This window comes from Bos grunniens, chromosome 13 (genome assembly GCF_055505025.1).
Source record: "Bos grunniens cultivar Pamir isolate PY7600 chromosome 13, Bosgru_T2T1.0, whole genome shotgun sequence".
Taxonomy (NCBI): domain Eukaryota; kingdom Metazoa; phylum Chordata; class Mammalia; order Artiodactyla; family Bovidae; genus Bos; species Bos grunniens.
The window spans coordinates 25,392,131-25,408,939 of NC_141177.1; the positions used below are offsets into that span (position 1 = coordinate 25,392,131).

At 48.2% G+C, this 16,809-nt stretch overlaps 1 protein-coding gene and 1 pseudogene across 2 annotated transcripts in view; both read right to left on the reverse strand.

The window, feature by feature from the left end:
• Positions 1-799: 799 nt before the first annotated feature.
• Positions 800-13,848, reverse strand: ANKRD60 (ankyrin repeat domain 60). The gene is made up of 4 exons (XM_086330942.1): positions 10,999-13,848; positions 6,030-6,160; positions 4,142-4,307; positions 800-1,223 (listed from the first exon to the last, which is right to left on the reverse strand). The coding sequence occupies exons 1-4, from the start codon at positions 11,429-11,431 to the stop codon at positions 922-924; spliced, it is 1,032 nt and encodes a 343-aa protein (XP_086187068.1). The 5' UTR covers positions 11,432-13,848; the 3' UTR covers positions 800-921.
• Positions 13,849-13,985: 137 nt separating this feature from the next.
• The window catches only part of LOC147360526 (serine/threonine-protein phosphatase 4 regulatory subunit 1-like), a 74,119-nt pseudogene continuing 71,295 nt past the window's right edge, over positions 13,986-16,809 (reverse strand). Inside the window, exons 21-22 of the transcript XR_015140052.1 lie at positions 15,563-15,704; positions 13,986-14,526 (exon numbers count right to left, since the gene is read on the reverse strand). The product of XR_015140052.1 is annotated as a serine/threonine-protein phosphatase 4 regulatory subunit 1-like (transcript). The remainder of the gene's footprint in view (positions 14,527-15,562; positions 15,705-16,809) is intronic.

A 16,809-nucleotide genomic window follows, 5' to 3' on the forward strand; every position in this document is an offset into this window, starting at 1 on the left:
GGGTACACGTCAGTCTGCTCCAGTCCTCACCCCTCCGTCTGGTCTCCTACACTCAGCTCATCACTCACATGGCAGCTTTCATGGGCTGTCGAGCCCAGAGCCCAGCATAGACGCTGCCCCCTAGTAAGGATGCTGGAGCTCCCCCAGTTCTAGAAGGACAGGAGAAAGCTAGTGTCGGGGAGGAGAGTGCTGGACCTTTGGGGATGGGACAAGAGGACAATAAGAAGCTGCCAGTTCAAACTCTCTCCTTTACGAGCTATCGTCATCTTTTGCACTGGTCTCCTTTAAATCCAATGTCAACTCACCCCTTTTCACCAAGAGTAACCAGGGGCCCCTTGTGGGCAACCAAGCTCGGATGTCTTCTGGCCAGCCTCGCTTCCCACCCCAACCCTACCTCTGACTCAGACAGCAGACCCCTCCAGGAAGGCTCAGGAAAACTTCTGGAACATTGCGAGCTCAGGGAGCATCTTGTTCCATGAATTTAACGAGCTGGAATTCACAGGTGACACTGCCCACCAGCCGGCGACAACCGCCCGCCCTGGTTTTGTACCATAACAAGAGCTACTCTCATTGTGTCCATTACCCCTGCTATGCGGATGCATTAGATGGTGTCCAGATGGGAGAGGAGGTAATTGGTCCCCATCACCCCAAGCAGCGTTCCTGGGTATGATGAACAAATAGCTCGAAATTAAAGGCTGGCGTGGGAGTCTGTTAGATCCATAATGGGTTAGGAAATGAACACAAAGTCACCCACTTCTATCAATATTCTCCCCACGTCATTTGCAAACAGGACAGATCATTTTGTGTCTGATTCAGATTAATTGCCATGTTTCCCTGAATTTCTGCTCACCACGGCCACTGTTCACCGTGGACCTGAACTCAGGAAAGTTACCCCGAGTCGGTGTCAACATGCAAACGTTCCTACACTTTGCTGTCCTTGGTGCCGAACCCGGACTTGACTCTCTGAAAAGCCTTGTTCACCACAGGGTCCAGCGGGTCCTTAGTCCCCATCTTCACCAGCCAGTAGAAGAGGAACATCCGTCGCTCGCTCTGGGTACGGTTCAGGCGGCGGGCGACGGACATGGGCGTCTCCCCCTTGGCATCCTTGTCGTTGATGGAGGCCCCATAGTTGAGCAGGAGGCTGATACAGTCCAGCCGGCTCATGGCTGCAGCCACATGCAGGGGCGTCCTGCCCACAGGGGATCTTCCCTGACAGTTGGCACCTGGGAAATAAAAGAGTCGGCTCAGGGAGGGCCACCCTGCTGGCCAGAGCCAACCTTCAGAAACCTGTTCAAGAAGAAACTCACAGGGAGGGGCCGAGGTTTGGAAAGGAATGCTTTGGAGAATGAATAACTGCTCCCCACCCTGGTACCAGTGCCACGAAGGGATCACTCCTGTATCCCCCCGACCCAGCATCCAGCCCTGCTTCACCCTCAGGCTCCTCTTGTGGCAGACAAAGACCTTTCTACAGTCCTCACTCAAATCCTTGGGGCAATGTTCTCAGTCTTCACCGCTCTGTCCTACCCACCTCGCCTTATCACTCTAGCATTACCCACCCCCCGACTCAGCGATCTTCCTCCCCTACCATTCCATGCTTCACTTAACCAGCCTTCTAGCTTTATCCTTTCAACACACCTGCTCCCTTACCTTGCCTCAGGATCTTTGCACATGCTGTTTCCTTTGCTAAAAACACTCTCATCCTTCAGCCCCTCCCTTGGGATAACCTTATGTTTCTTGAGGTTTCATTCACTTCCTCAGGAAAACGCTCCTTAGTCCTCCTCCCCAAGAATCCCCCTGTGCATAGTTTAGTCATGTCTGACTCTTTGTGACCCCACAGACTGCACCCCGCCAGGCTCCGCTGTCCATGGGATTCTCCAGGCAAGAATACTGGAGTGGGTTGCCATGCCCTCCTCCAGGGGATCTTCCCACCCCAACGATTGAACCCACATCTCTCACATCTACCTGTGTTGGTAAGAGGGTTCTTTACCACTGAGCCATCTGGGGAGCCCCTGCATTTTGTTCAGTAGATCTTCTGTGTCTCCAGAACATTCCACGCATGACTGACCATGGAATTAATTATTTGTAATAATTTGCTGACTTGCCTTCATAAACTCCACATGGGCAGAAAACATGCTTGTTTTGATCATTGCTGTTTTCATCCCCGGCACGTAGCCTGGGTGATGCCTGGAGAAGACAGGCCCCTGGAAGATGTCAGAGGCTGAGCAGCCTGACTCATGGACGGACTTCACTTGGATTGAATCCCTCACTGCCTCCCACAGATGGGTGGGCTAATGACAGGTGTCCAATATAGACTTGTTGAATTGAATCAAATTCTGGGTAACAAATACCATGACAGAGAGAACAAGGCAATTCAATTATACGCAGCTGACATTTTGGTAGCCAGTTTTTATGAGCTATGACTGGTCAGTGAGGTAAAGTTTTAAATGGGTTCTCACAACACCCTGCCTTGGCCCCAGTACCTCTTTACAGCTGCTGTCTGCAAAGGACAGAAAACTTTGCCAAGCTGGCTGTAATTCTTTAACTGGTGCTTTCAAATACATCACAGTTCCATCAGAGTGAAAATGACTTTTTATGAGCTTAAAGGACTGCTGGGCCGTGAAAAGCCCATATTTCATCCTACAACAGGAGAAGTGCAGAAAGAGGGGAGGACTGTTACAAAAACCCCTACCCATCACAGACACACGGCCTGTCATTCTGCCCAAGCATCGGAGATGTTTTCCCAGCTTGGTTGGTGAAAGTGGGGGAAATAGCACAGAGAGCCTGGGATCAAGGCCAAAGGCTGGGAAGAGGGGGTCTAATCTGGAGCCAAGTTGATGTGGGAGATCCTCAGATGAAGCCCCCTCCTGAGCCCCAAGAGTGTGTGCATGCCCAGTCATGTCTGACTCTTTGCAACCCCATGGATTGTAATCTACCAGGCTCCTCTGTCCTTGGGAGTCTCCAGACAAGAATACTGGAGTGGGTTGCCATTCCCTTCTCCAGGGGATCTTCCTGACCCAAGGATCAAACAGGCACCTCCTGCATTGGCAGGCAGGTTCTTTTATCATTGAACCACCTGGGAAACCAGTGATCAAATACTCTGTGCTTTTTCTGGAGGAAGCTGGTGGCCTGGGATGTCTGACACAGTCTTCTCATGTTTTTGAATGGTCTGCACCTCAGTCCCAGGCCTCTTTTCCCCCAAACGCTCTACATTCAGGAAAGATAAAACATACTCTCAAAGAACCTCAGGCAAAGCCCTTTAATTGGGAGACAAGCCAGGCTAAGGCTTCTGTGTCTGTGGACAGAGAGAGTAATTGCCCTTTGGTGGAGGAGAGATGAAAACAAGGGTGTGGGACAAATAATTCAAAGGCTTGGAGAAAGGAGACTGGCCAGCTTGCCAGCCACCAAGGGAGGGATGTCAGCATGGGGCTAGACTCCTTGGGCAGAAAAGGGACCCCAGGTGGGAAGGAAATAACAGGATGGTCTGGGAATATCCCCAGCGGGGTCTGGTTGGACACTATGAACCAGGAAGCCCTGTGACGTGGTGTCCTGAAAAATTCTGTCTTCCTGAGCCCTGGCCAAGAGAGGCTGTATTGCCTCTCTTGGCCTCAGTTAGCATGTCCTCAGCCCCCTCAGACAGTGAACGAGTGGCCCAGTGGGGACCTTAATTGGTGGTTGACAAACTTAGGTCCAGGAAACCACTACTGAGCGAACCAGGAGGACAAGCCACTGTGACCCCCTTGCCTGCAAAAGACCCTACTCTTGAACATACTCAGTGGACATGAAGAAGAAACTGATCCACTCAGTCGTGTCTGATTCTTTGTGACCCCATAGACTGTTGTCTACCAGGCTCCTCCGTCCATGGGATTTTCCAGGCTAGAATACTGGAGTGGGTTGCCATTTCCTTCTCCAGGGGATCTTCCCGACTCAGGGATTGAACCCAGGTCTCCCGTATTGCAGACAGACGCTTTACTGTCTGAGCCACCAGGAAAGCCCCTCAATGGACATGAGTTTGAGCTGATTCTGGGAGATGGTGAAGGACAGGGAAGCGTGGCATGCTGCAGTCCATGAGGTTGCAGAGTCAGACATGACTCAGTGACTGAACACCAGCCACGTGAACATACCCAGCCGCTATGAGATTTACCGTGTTCTAGAAGGTATTGCACAGCCTCTGAGTGGCCCCTGTGTGAGGCAACATACAAGGCCACGAACGCTCTCTGGGAAATCCACTTCTTCCACTGCCTGTCGTCAAAACGCCCCGAATTTGCAGTTCGGTAGAAAGTGTCTTCGGCAACGCCGAGGCAAGCCAGCTGGATGAGACACACAGTTACATGCGTGAGTCTCAGTGACCTCGGGAACACAGAGGCACCTGGCTGGTGGGTCCCGGGACACCCTGGCGGGGAAGTCAGCTTGAACGCCACGTGCAGGAGGTGGATGGGACAGGCCGGGTTGGGGGGTGGTGGTAGCAGCCCCTAGGGGAGGGAGAAGCTGGAAACCAGCCAGGGGTATCTCTCTCTGCACGTCCAGGAAACACAAATTTACCACCAGACAGGCTTGGGAGGCAGGAAATTCTTCCTGTCCATGTTTTGAAGAGAGAAAAATAGCTTTTCTGGGTGTCCAGAGGAAGGGGGCTGCAGCCCTGAAGGAAGACCCCCGCCAACACCGAACACCCCCCCACCTCCAAGGGAGCACGCACTCCTAGGGAGAGTTGATGAACCTTGGCCTTCCGGTCTATTCTTAGGCCCATTGTCTCCGTTAACGTTTGGGACACTCTGAACTCTGCTGTCAGGTGAATAACAGCCCTGGGACAGAATCTTCTTATGGAGAATTAAAGATCTGAGCCCTGGAGGAAGGCTACGGCTCCAACGGAGACGAGCCCAGTTCCTGATGCAGGGGGGTGATGACAGTTCTGGCCCAAGATGAGTTGGGGGAGACCCACCCCACATTCAAAGCAAGAGTCAGAGAACCCAGAATGGACACAGCCCGAGAGGAATCCAGGGAAGGCAGAGGAGGGGGAGAAACGCAGAGAAGGAACCAGAGAGTTGTGCAAATATTGGGGGGATGGGCTCTAAGGCTCTTGCTCCAGGGCAGCAGGGTTGCTGGGTCCCTGCCCTGACGTCCTAGAACCACCGCCGCTCCCCAGAACCCCATCCCAACCTCCCCCCTCCCCATGATCCGCATCCCAGCCAGAAGTGAACTGTCTCCTCCACAAGTTCCTCGCTTGTCATCGAATTTATTTTCCACAAAGAACTTGCACTTGCCCCCTGTGTCTGAGCGATTCACCTTCACTGTTGGGTAGACATTTCCTCCTCCAGTCTCACTCCCGCCCCCGCCTGCCCCCACCCCCGCCCCACACCAGAGCCCTGCTCAAGGCCTGGCCAAGGGTCAGGGCTTCTGTGTTTCCAAGCCTCTACCTGTCAGGTAGGGGCAGACCCCTGGGACTTTTTTTGGTTTTTTTGCAGCGACGAACGCTCTGGACTGCATAGTTCCAACTTATCTGGCGTCCTCGGCTGTTAAATCAGGTTTTCAACTTTACCAAATATACTTGTGGTTGCTAGTGGTAAAGAATTTGCTTGCAATGCAGGAGACCCAGGTTTGATCCCTGTGTCGGGAAGCTCCCTTGGAGAAAAGAAAGGCAACCCACTCCAGTATTGTTGCCTGGAGAATCCCATGGACAGAGGAGCCTGGTGGGCTACTCCATGGGGTGGCAAAGAGTCGGACACGACTGAAGAGACTTAGAATGCATGCAAATATACACGTGAAAAGAAAAAGGGCTGCCCTGGTTCCTTTCGGGGTAGAGTGACTGGGTTACAAATCACAAGTCCGTGGACAGGGAGAAACCGCAAAGCCAAACAGTAAATGGAAACACACGATTTGATCATGATGACAAGTCATTGTTATTCTCTCTACTCTGCAACTTTCAATAAATATTCACATTAAAGAACAAGCAACTTCCCCCTACACACATACCCACACACAATCTACAGTTGCTTCATAAAGTATAATATCCATTTAAAGAAGCATGAAAACACCTTACTGGAATCCCCTTCCACAGCCGCCAAAACCAGTTCCGTCCATCCATCATAGTGCCAGATACATAATGAAATAATTCCACCAGGAATAACGTCGTGGAACTTCAGCGTAGCATCATCCATCAAAATTCCTATGGGGAACAATTTTTATCTTTAAAAAGAAAAATCAGGCATTAAAGATAAATTGTTACCCTGGTTTAGTGAAGAGATTATCTTATTTGTGATATTTGGGTATCACAAAAATACTTTGAGACACTTGAGCACTAGTATCATTTGATAAAACCACGTATGTCTGTTTGTAGTAGCTGATATTTTTTAGAAAATGAATTTGGCTTAACTCAAAGAGAAGCCAAACCTTTCCCCACCAAAAAAAAAAAAAAAAGCAATAAATCATAAAATTCTGTAAGTATAACTTGCGTGTGTGCATGCTAAGTCGCTTCAGTAATGTCCAACTTCTTGCCACCCTATGGACTGTAGCCTGCCAGGCTCCTCTGTCCATGGGATTCTCCAGGCAAGAATGCTGGAGTGGATTGCCATGCCCTTCTGCAAGGGGATCTTCCCAACCCAGGGATCATACCACACCTCTTATGTCTCTTGCATTGACAGGCAGGTTCTTTACCACTAGTGCCAACTGGGAAGCCCCAATTATAATTTAACCCATCACACACAAAAAATACATGAAGTGAACAAAAGTCATTTCAGGAGGCCAACTCTAAGTAGAACTACTTGAAGTAACTGTAAATTACAGACAGGTAATAAAGTGGTTATACAAGTCATATACCCCTAACTAAAATACTGATTCTGGTTAATGTTGTCATCAGTTAGCTTAAAGAGGTAATAATGAGAAAAAAATGTTGGATCTTTCAAATTATAGTCTATGGCAGCATTTCTCAACCTCTGCACTCGTGACCCTTGGGGCCGAATGACTATCTGCTGTGTGGTCTTCCTGGACATTGCAGGGTCTTTATAGAATTCCTGGCCTCTACCCCCAAGGTGGCGGCAGCCTGCTCAGCTAGGTGTGACCACTGAAATGTCTCTAGACTTTGCCAGATGGCCTCCAGGGGGACAAAACTGCCCCAGTGGAGACCCTATGGTAATATGAGCATCTCCATGTCGACCCCCACCATAATTTGGACTTGGTATGGAAGAACATCCTGTCTATGTGTCATCACCCAAAACTGCCCCTTACTCATACCCTTGGGGGAAGATGGTCAGAATTAGTAGAAGAGGATTGTAGAACATTTTAAGAAAATGAAGTTGATTTCAGTTTACCTTTGGAAATACACACACACATCTTCCTACCTGGCCACCTGTAATCTAGCTGAAGGATTAATCGGCCTTTTCCAATAAGCAGACCTAGGAATGGAATGTCTCAACTCTGCCCAGGTTGGATTATCATTTATTCCGAGTAGAATTTGTGAACATTTTTGGTTTCATGATTGAGTGATTACTAAGTGCCAGTACTCAGCACCCACATTCTTTAATCCTCACGACAAGCCAGGTTTGGCTGGTCCATTTGCCACAGAAGCAGACCGAGGCTCACATGACCAGTGAACAGCAACACCAGGACTCCAACCAGCCCTGCCTCTCCTCGATGCCCTGCCCACTCACTCTAGACTTTGTTGGCATCCTTTGGTTCCCAGCAACTCCAGTTGGTGGATGGAAACATGGAACAGCGATTAGCAAATCTGTTAATTAGGGTCTTATTTGTGGTTCTCACACTGAGGATAATCAGTAATTAGTCTAAATAAGACAACTTGATGACTTCCTAACAACTTTGAAAAAACTGGAGCAAGGTGGTGTTTCTCCGAGAAAGACAAGAGCACGATTCACACCAGCTAAACAGCTCTTAGAGGAGAAGGACATGGCAACCCACTCCAGTGTTCTTGCCTGGAGAATCCCAGGGACAAGGGAGCCTTGGTGGGCTGCCGTCTATAGGGTCGCACAGAGTCGGACACGACTGAAGCGACTTAGCAGCAGCAGCAGCAGCAAACAGCTCTTAGAGAAAATCAGAGCACATTCTCCTTTTACAGGCAGGCAGCAACTGCCTTCGGCTTGGACAAATACTAATTATCACCACCTAAATAAATTATTAGAGTTGACAACAAACATGGGAAGGGGACCCGCCTCCAGGAGAATGCTTCACCCCCTTTTAGAGTTAAGTCTTTCAGGGTTTTCACACACATTATCTCATTTGATCCTCTCTGGCAACCTTTGAGGTGGGTAAAGAGGTGTCAGACTGATTATTTACTGGAAGAAGCCCAAATTTCTTCCATCATCGTGGTATACCTTCTTTCTTGTTTGCCGTCAACAGTAAGGATGGCAACCACAAGAGAGGTCAAGCTTCTAACAGTTGCTAAGTGCTTGCTGACTAACAGGATTGTGACATCAGTGTTAAGTCACTTCGTCTCTTTCTTTCCCTCTTAGCTTTCTTGAATCTATCGCTCGGCATAGCTCATGGGTGAAAATAAATTAACAGGAGGGGTGTCAGACATCTGCAGTTCAAGACACATAATTCTTAAATTACTTGCTTTGGAACTCTAAGCACTTCCATAGCTCACTTCACTTTTAACACATTAAATCCAGGTACATTTCTTTCCACATAAAATCTCGAAAATGCTCTTAAGCATTCTTCCAAATACTGCTCTAGCAAAGCAAATACATCATGAAAAATGCTTAACTGATTTCCAAGAGGGTAAAGGAAAGGACTTTGCTCTTCAGTATGCATTCTGTGTTTCTGGAGTCGTTTCTGCCTAAAGGAGGAAACGGCACTGAGGATTCCGGAGCTAATGGGGCTGTGGTTTACAAATCAGGATACTGAGCCCCAGAAGGGCAATGTCTGGGAGCTTGGAGCTCGGGGAGACAGGCTGCTTCAAGTCTTCATCTCTATCGCTTCACGGCCCCTGCAGTATAACTGCAGTCTCTCTGCGCCACCGGCTGTTCACTTTCTCTGTGCAGCAGCCCAGAGAGTTATTTTTTACCTTTGTTTTCTTGTTTTTGTGCTGATTTCAAGCAGGTGGGGAGATGGTAGAGGCTGGGGGGCTTTGATCCTGCTCTCATATTCTGCATATCATAGGGATGGGATGGGGACAGCCAGACCCACGGGGTGAAGGAAGGAGACCCTAGGGGGAGAGGATGTGCTCTGGGTCCACTGGATGTCTCCTATGTGGGGTTTATCTGGACAGGGGACTTTGGGGTCCTGAGTCAGTCACAGGGAGCTTTGAGTGCTGGGTTCTGATTCCGGTTGGGCTAGCTTTGAGCTCCTGACATGGACAAGGAGGCAGCTTGAGATTTGAGGTCCTGATATGGACTGGGTCAGTGTCCAGTATTTGGGGTTCAAATGTGGACAGGGTTTGTTTTGAGATTTGGGATTCTGATGGAGGCAAGGTTTGCACTCTGCCTTGGGGTCCTGGTGTGGGAAGGATCTGTTCTGGGATGTAGAGTCCTTCTGTGGGAAGGATTTGTTTTGGCATTTGGGGGTCCTGGATAGCATAGGGATGAGGAATCGGATAGGTCTGCCCTGGATTCAGTGGCAACAGGTTCTGCTATGAGATTCAGAGTCCTGATATAGGCAGGGTTTGGTCTTGAACTTGGGGTTTAAATGTGACTGAGGCTGATGTGGGATTTGGGTTTCAAACACAAGCAGAGTTTGCTTTGAGTCTGGTGGGGGGGGTGGTCCTCATGTAGGCAAGGCTTGTTTTGAGCTTTGGCTTCCTTACACGCATATGGCTGGCTTAAACCTCGGAGGGCAAACATGATTTCCATGGAGGTTTGGGGTTCAGATATGAGTACACTGGACTTGAGTTTTGGGGTTCTATTGTGGGCGGACTCTGTCTTATGCTTTAGAGCTCTTCTGAAGACTCTTGGCCTGGGCTTCTGGTGTGGTCACAGTTGAGTTGTCAGATGTGGGCAGAGTTCATTTTGGGGTCTGACATCCTTATGTAGACAGAGACGGCTGATGGAATGGGGTTCAGATGAGTGATTGGTTAGGCAGAGATGAGGGACTCAGAATTGAGCCCATCTGCTCTGGGATTCAGGTTTCTGTTGTGAGCAGGGGGTCACTTGGGGATTGTATTTGAGGTTCAAACATGAGTATGGTTTGCGGAGAGATGTGGGTTCTGAGGCTCACAGAGTTTGTTTAAGGCTCTAGTGTCCTGGAGTCTACTTGGTTGCTGGAGGATTCAGGGTTCTCATGGTCACTTGGTTTAGTCTAGGGATTAGGGGGTTCAGTCTTGGGCAGATTGGTTCTTGGCTTGAGGGCCCTGAAATGAGCAGGGCTTGTTCCAAGCTCTAGTGTCTGTGTGTGGACACTTTGCCAAAGAATCCAGGGTTCTGAAGTAGTCACGGTAACCTTGGAGATTTGGGGTAAGTTTTAGGCAGGCTTGTTCTGGGCTTGGGGTCCTTGTGTGGATACAACTGAATGGTGGATTGGGGGTCCTGGTGTCCCACTGTGCTACGCTGTGGGCCTGACATAAGCCTGACATAAGCAGGTTTGTGGGGTCTGTTGAGGACAAATATTTCAGGTTTGAGGTCTTGTGTGGCTTTGGGACTTGGGTCCCTGATGAAGAGAGACATGGGAGTCTGAGAGTCTGGGTGTCTGAGGGTCCTAGGGGGGTGGGCAGCGTCTGGTTTGGGATTGGGGGCTCTGACCTGGACTGGGTTGACAGCATGGACTAGACAGCTGGCTTTGAGACTGGAGGATTTGCTACAGATCAGGGTCTTGCTGTGGACAGGGTTTGCCTGGAGATCTGAGGTCTAACAGGAACCCAGCTTTTCTGGAATTGGGAAGTCCCTAGGTGGCCAGGATTGGCTTTTCCACCTGGAGTTTCATGGTGTGGGATTTGTTTTGACCCATCTGGGGGTCCTGGTCTGGGCGGGCTTCCCTTGCCCCATTGTAGGTTCAGAGGGGACTTGGCAGCGGGGTGGAGAGGAGTGCACGTGGCCAGGAAAGGGGTCGGGCAGGGGCCACCTTGGTCCAGGTACTGCAGCCGCTGCAGGTTGAAGGGAATGCCGGCTGTCAGGTCCAGCTCCTCTTTGAGCTCCCGCACCGTCATGTTGCTGCGGCAGTTTGTTACGCGGAACATCTCCCCGGAATCTTCCAGCAGCACTCGCATGGCGAAGACATCCGGGACTACGTCAGTCGCCTGGTTCACGGCCTGCGGGTCCCCGACGTGGTTCCAGCCGCGGGTGCGGGACCGCAGCTGTGGGGAGTGGGGCCGCGGGCCGGCAGAGTCCGCCCCCGGCGTGGGCGGCCAGGCCGCAGAGGGGTCGCGGCGAATGGTGCCCCCCGGCGGCGTCGCTGCCTCCGCCGCCCCCCTCCTCATGGCCCGCAGCCCGGCCCCAGCCGCTTTACCCCGTCTTGCGCGCATCATCGCAGCCGCTTGACCCGTCTTGCGCGTCATCCCCGCTCCAAGAAGTGGTCGCGCGTCACCGGCGCCCCCGCCCCTCCTCCGGACAGGTGACCCCCCCACCCGCCCCGCCTATCCGCGGTGGGCCGATGGGCCGCAGTTAACCAAAGCGGGCTTCACGTGGACCTGGTGCAGCTTCTTGAATAAGGGGAATGGGCACGGGCGCTTCTAAAACAGTGGGGAGATTTACTGAGATCAATACAGAGGCATCACCACGAGGCGTGCGCCCCCGCACCACACCCCCAACTCCCCTTCCCAGCTGAACGTCAGGTCATTTAAGCGGGAAAACTGTGGCCTCTTCTTGTCTGTTTAAAATACAGTCATTGCACAATTCGGGGCCAACTACCTGTAGGAATTATGCCTGAATAACGCTCTAAATCATCTCTGCATGCATCCTCTATGGAGAGCTGTAAAGTGCAGTCTTTAGTCATGCTTTAAAATCGTATTTCGAGCATAAATGAAAAAGGCAACATTGCAGAAATATGACTCCTTTCAAGCAGATCTGGATCCAACCTGACAGTGAGGAGGGGGGTGAGGGGGGGGCGGGGGAGGGGAGGGGAGATACTGGGCTACCCCGGAAGTGGGAGATGGACCTTCCCAAAAATTTGCAAATCTGCACTGAAATCCATCAGTGCTGAAAACGCTCTGGGATTCTTGGAGTGAGAAAGTGCCAAAGAAAACACTATGAGAAGGACAGTGAAGGACACGTCCACTTAGGGACAGTCTGAGACGGTTCTGTTGCTGAGATGCCTTTCAAAGCAGCCCTATTGGTGAGAAACCAGCTTGTGCTTTTCCATTATATTGCCAGAGGCCGAGTGCAAGTCAGATCACAGACACTAAACGCTGCATCTATGAACTAACATGTAAAGACCTAAACTGATGAGAAACCTACAGGAGAGAACAGCAAGGGCAACATGAACAATTTTAGAAAAAAATCTCAGTTGTTACAAAAGAAGAATAAAATGTGAGCTTTAAACATAACTTTTTGCAGAGAAGTGACAGTCATTAAAAAAAAAAAAAAAAACTTTGCACTGGAAAGGCATTCATATAGAATGCCTATAGAAAATTTTAACACTTATAAACTGAAAATTTAAAGGTTAGGTTATTCATCAAAGAGTCTTGACCAGTCTCTACCAGCATAGATGATTCAGCAGGCAAATCCTACCCATCACAACACAAACTTAATTTGTTTTCTTTAATGGAAAGTGAAGCTCTGCACAGAATACAAGATTCCAGCTGAATAAGTCTACATTGCTGCTGGATCAACAGATTTCAACAACACGACAATCTCAATTTCTAAGCAATAAAAAAATTAAAATTTGCTTGTTACCGAAGCAAAACAATAGCTCCATCTATTTACTCTAAGCAAGCACTGAATATGAGATAATTTTTTTTTCTCTTAATATGTAGTCTCCAATGTATTAAATCACTCTTTCCTGAAGTTGCCAAAATGCTATCTCCTGGGTTAGCAATACAATTTGAAGTTCTCATACATGTGCCTTATTTTCTTTGGCACGGTATGGATTCCTTCCTTACTTTTTAGAGTCAGCCCAGTGGAATTTGGGGGAGGGGAAAGCATCAGAAACTCAATATTAGCTCAAGAAATTTTATTTAAAAAAAAAGAAAAGAAAGATAAGAAAAAGATCCCAGGGAAGAATGGAAATAACTCATGTGCCCTTTGCAGCCCGCTCTCGGACCCCAAACAGGCTGCTCCTTCCTCCCTGCCTGTTGGCCTTTGAGAAGATAAAAATAGAAAAAAGAAAAATAACATCAGCATACATGCATGCAAAACTTAATCAGATGTTTCTAGAACCTTGAGTTATTAATTAATCAAAAACCTTTTAAATTCTAGAGCATCTTTCTCTTGGTCTAGATTTTAAAAGCACAAACTCTTAAGTCTTATGTACTTAGATTTGAAGTGTATCATAACTTAAGCCCCTACATCACTGGTGTTTGTGGCCAACTATATAGATTGATCAGAACTGTGCTTTCCTATTTTTAAGATTCTAAAGCATCAGATATAAAGTTCAAATCCATGCATCTCAGTGATCAATTTCCCTCCCATCTCTTAAACAAATGATAATATAGCCATATAAGAATGAAAATTAAAAAAAAAGAATGAAAATCTTTCTGCTTTATGTCTCTATCAAAAGCCAATATATCTCTTTATGGAAACGGTTCCTGCAAGAAGGGGAGGCGTGAGTGCCTGAGAAAAAGGTCAGAGTACAATTTATAACAAAAGTACAATATTAGAAAGAGTGCCATAAATCATGCTTTAGTAGATTTCTTTAACTATCACATCTCTCACAAGTAAAAAAAAAATGGGGCTATATTTGCACCAACTCCAAGTAGAACATAAATTTAAATGATGTATTTGTTCTGTTCACTGATAGGAGACTAATCTTACATTAATATATTTTCTTCCCGTCAAGAGTTATTTACATATGCACAATATTTCAGTTAAAAATAAAATATAAAACCATAAACTATATTTTATGGGAAAGCATGACGGAAGCCAAATACGCAAATCTATTGAAGACGTAAAAGCTTCTAGTAAAGTACTTTATTTTTGGAGAGGGGGTAACTGGGGGTCAAATAATATCATCAGTAATAGACAAAACAAACTGCTACCAGACAGTCTGATGTCATGGAGGCTCCCACACTCAGGGAGCCACCTGGTTCTACAACCTTTGCACAGACTTCCTGATCTGGCATGTAGGGGCACAGAAGCAACTCAGTGCCTGCCACTGCCTGTCCCAGGAGCAGTCCCTGTGACTGCAGATGGAAAAGGGGTCCCTGGAGGACACAATATCAAAGTCTCAGAAACTTTTCCTCCCCAGGCAGGTATGACACCGTCAGCTCCCCTTCAAGTTACGGTAAGCAGCACGTGCCAAGCTCAAAGTGACTGGCTTGCAGTGATCACAGATGGGTTAGTTCTGTTCTTGCAGCATGCCGAGGGTCTGTAACATTCCCCCGCTTTGGTTCTAGGGCAGCAAAAAAGGTAAGATCTTGGTTCTGGTCGGACAGCAAAGCCAGGACAGTCTCTTCAGAAACTCCAAGATGAGGGTTACCAGCATTTCTAAAATAAGCTAAAAAAACAAGACACGAAACTGAATCACAGGGGCCATGAACTGTGTCCTAAAACACACGCTGGTTTGGGCTGGGTTTTCTCTTTTTTAAAACCACGTCTCAGGACAATACACCGTGTTTCATAAAGCCCTTTAAAGTAGTAAAATTGCTTTAATCAAAGAGTATCTCCTAACTTGTAAACACAAACTTTTTAGAATAGGTAGGCATATTTTTAAAACTATGACTAAAAATCTTTTAATATTATCTTTTCTTCCCTCCAATACAAAAGAATCGGCAACTTAGAACACAGGAAGTGGGGGTCAGGTTGCTGGCAAGCTAGGGTACAGGATGGGAGAGAAGAGGCAAGACGGGTATATGCAGGGCAGGATTTAAGACATTTGCCTGTACCCCTGGTGCAGAATTGAACTATCTTATGTTAGGCCCTGTTCAGGCTTAAAATAACTGACTAGGTTGGGATATAAACTATTTCTGACTGACGACAAAATTAGTATCATTAAAACCCAATCATAGTTAATGCTTAAATTGACTTCCTTTCATAATCTCTATGTCAGAGCTTAAAACTCATAAAAGTTTCTCTCGTTTCTAGAAGACTATGTAATGTTTTGTGTTTTAGCATATGTTTATTAAATATAAAATAGCTATCGAATTTTACTAGCCATTTTATAAGTAACGTTTTATGCATAAAGTAGGGCTTCCCTGATGGCTCAGCAGGTAAAGAATCTGCCGGCAATGCAGGAAACGCAGAAAATTTGGGTTTGATCCCTGGGTCAGGAAGATTCCCTGGAGTGGGAAATGGCCACCCACTCTAGAATTCTCACCTGGCGAACCCCATGGACGGAGGAACCTGGCAGGCTACAGTCCGTGGGGTTACAAAGAGTGGGATATGACACATACACATGCATAAGACATAACAATTTGTATAATAAATCTGAAGTATGCCATATCACACAATTTGCCACAGTTCCTGAAAGAGGAAAACCAGCTGCTGTCTGATGAAATTTAAAATCTGTAAGCTCAGAAAACTGGCCCAAGTACCCTTTTCCAATAGTATCTGCCTCAGAGCTTTGGCAAGCAAAACCCTCTCGTTTGGCACAGGATTTGATATGAGGCTTAAAAGGCTGGGCAGTATGTGTTCGACAGACTGGTCCATGGGGATACACTCTTTGCTCACTACTGCCTCTGATGAAAAGAAAGTCACAGCCAAAAAGTGGACATTTTTCACTAGGGGTCAGCATGCTTTTTCTAAAAACATACACTTCTGTGATTCCAAAGAAGTAATTTCAGGATCGTTTGGTCTGAGAAGTATGTGTGTGAATTTCAAAATCTCAACCACTGAATTTGGTTATTACCACTTTATAATTCACTGCCAAGCACTGGGGTCCAACTGCCCGTAACATCTGGTGGAGAAGGCAAAGGCTTTGGAGTCAGATAAGTCCTGGTTCAAAACCCAGTCTGATCACTTACTGGCTTCGTGGCCATGAGTAAGTGGTTTTACCTTTCTGGGCCTCAGTTTCCTCATCTGTACAATGCAGCAGCAACGAGAATGCAGACATCCTTGAGGAGTCTAGCATGGCGCCAAAGTAAGGGTGAGGAACCTTCACGCCCGGCATTCACCAGGCCTCAGGCTCTGAGGACAGGGGCCACGCCTGTCACGTGACAATCAAACCCCAGACCCCAATCCAGCGCCCGGCCATCTGTGCATAGGTAACAAATGCAGCTTCCGTGATAACCACCAGCATTCACCGCTGCTCTGCTTACAAAGAGTCTCACGTGTATGCTCCCAACTCGTTCTCATAGCCAGTGGTGGAAATCAGAGCAAGCCTAGTTTTACAGGTGAGTCCACTGTGACGGTGACACCCAAAGGTTCCTAATCCGCAACCAGGAGTGAGGTGGGGGTTCTAAACCAGGAAAATGGGTTCTAAATCCTGAAGTTCCTCCGCCTACAGGGGAGCAATAGCAGCTGACATCTACGAGTGCCTTCCAGGTGCCTGGAGCTCTGCTGGGTAACGCGGGCGCATCTGCTCATTGAAGCCTCAGGACCATGCCAGGAGGCAGACCCCTGCCACCGAAGCCCCGTCTCACAGAAGGCAGAGAGGCAGCGCAGAGGCAGAGAGGGGGCTTTGCCCAAGACCACTCGGCAGGGAGACAGGAGACTCGGCCTTCAGACTAACCGGTTTTGACTCCAAAGGTGGCCCCGCTAACCTCCAGGTTATGCTCCCTCCCCACCTTTAAATGATAATCCACATGACCCTTGGGAGGTTCTCTTGGCTGAGTCCTCTGTC

Bases quoted from the DNA above. Each gene is read 5' to 3' on its own strand.
- ANKRD60 (XM_086330942.1), bottom strand. From the start codon at position 11,431: ATGACGCGCAAGACGGGTCAAGCGGCTGCGATGATGCGCGCAAGACGG. The intron at 6,161-10,998 runs GTGGCCCCTGCC...TGTTCCCCATAG, and splicing joins GCTGCAGTACCTGGACCAAG to GAATTTTGATGGATGATGCT. The intron at 1,224-4,141 runs GTAAATCTCATA...TTTATTTCCCAG, and splicing joins GCAATACCTTCTAGAACACG to GTGCCAACTGTCAGGGAAGA.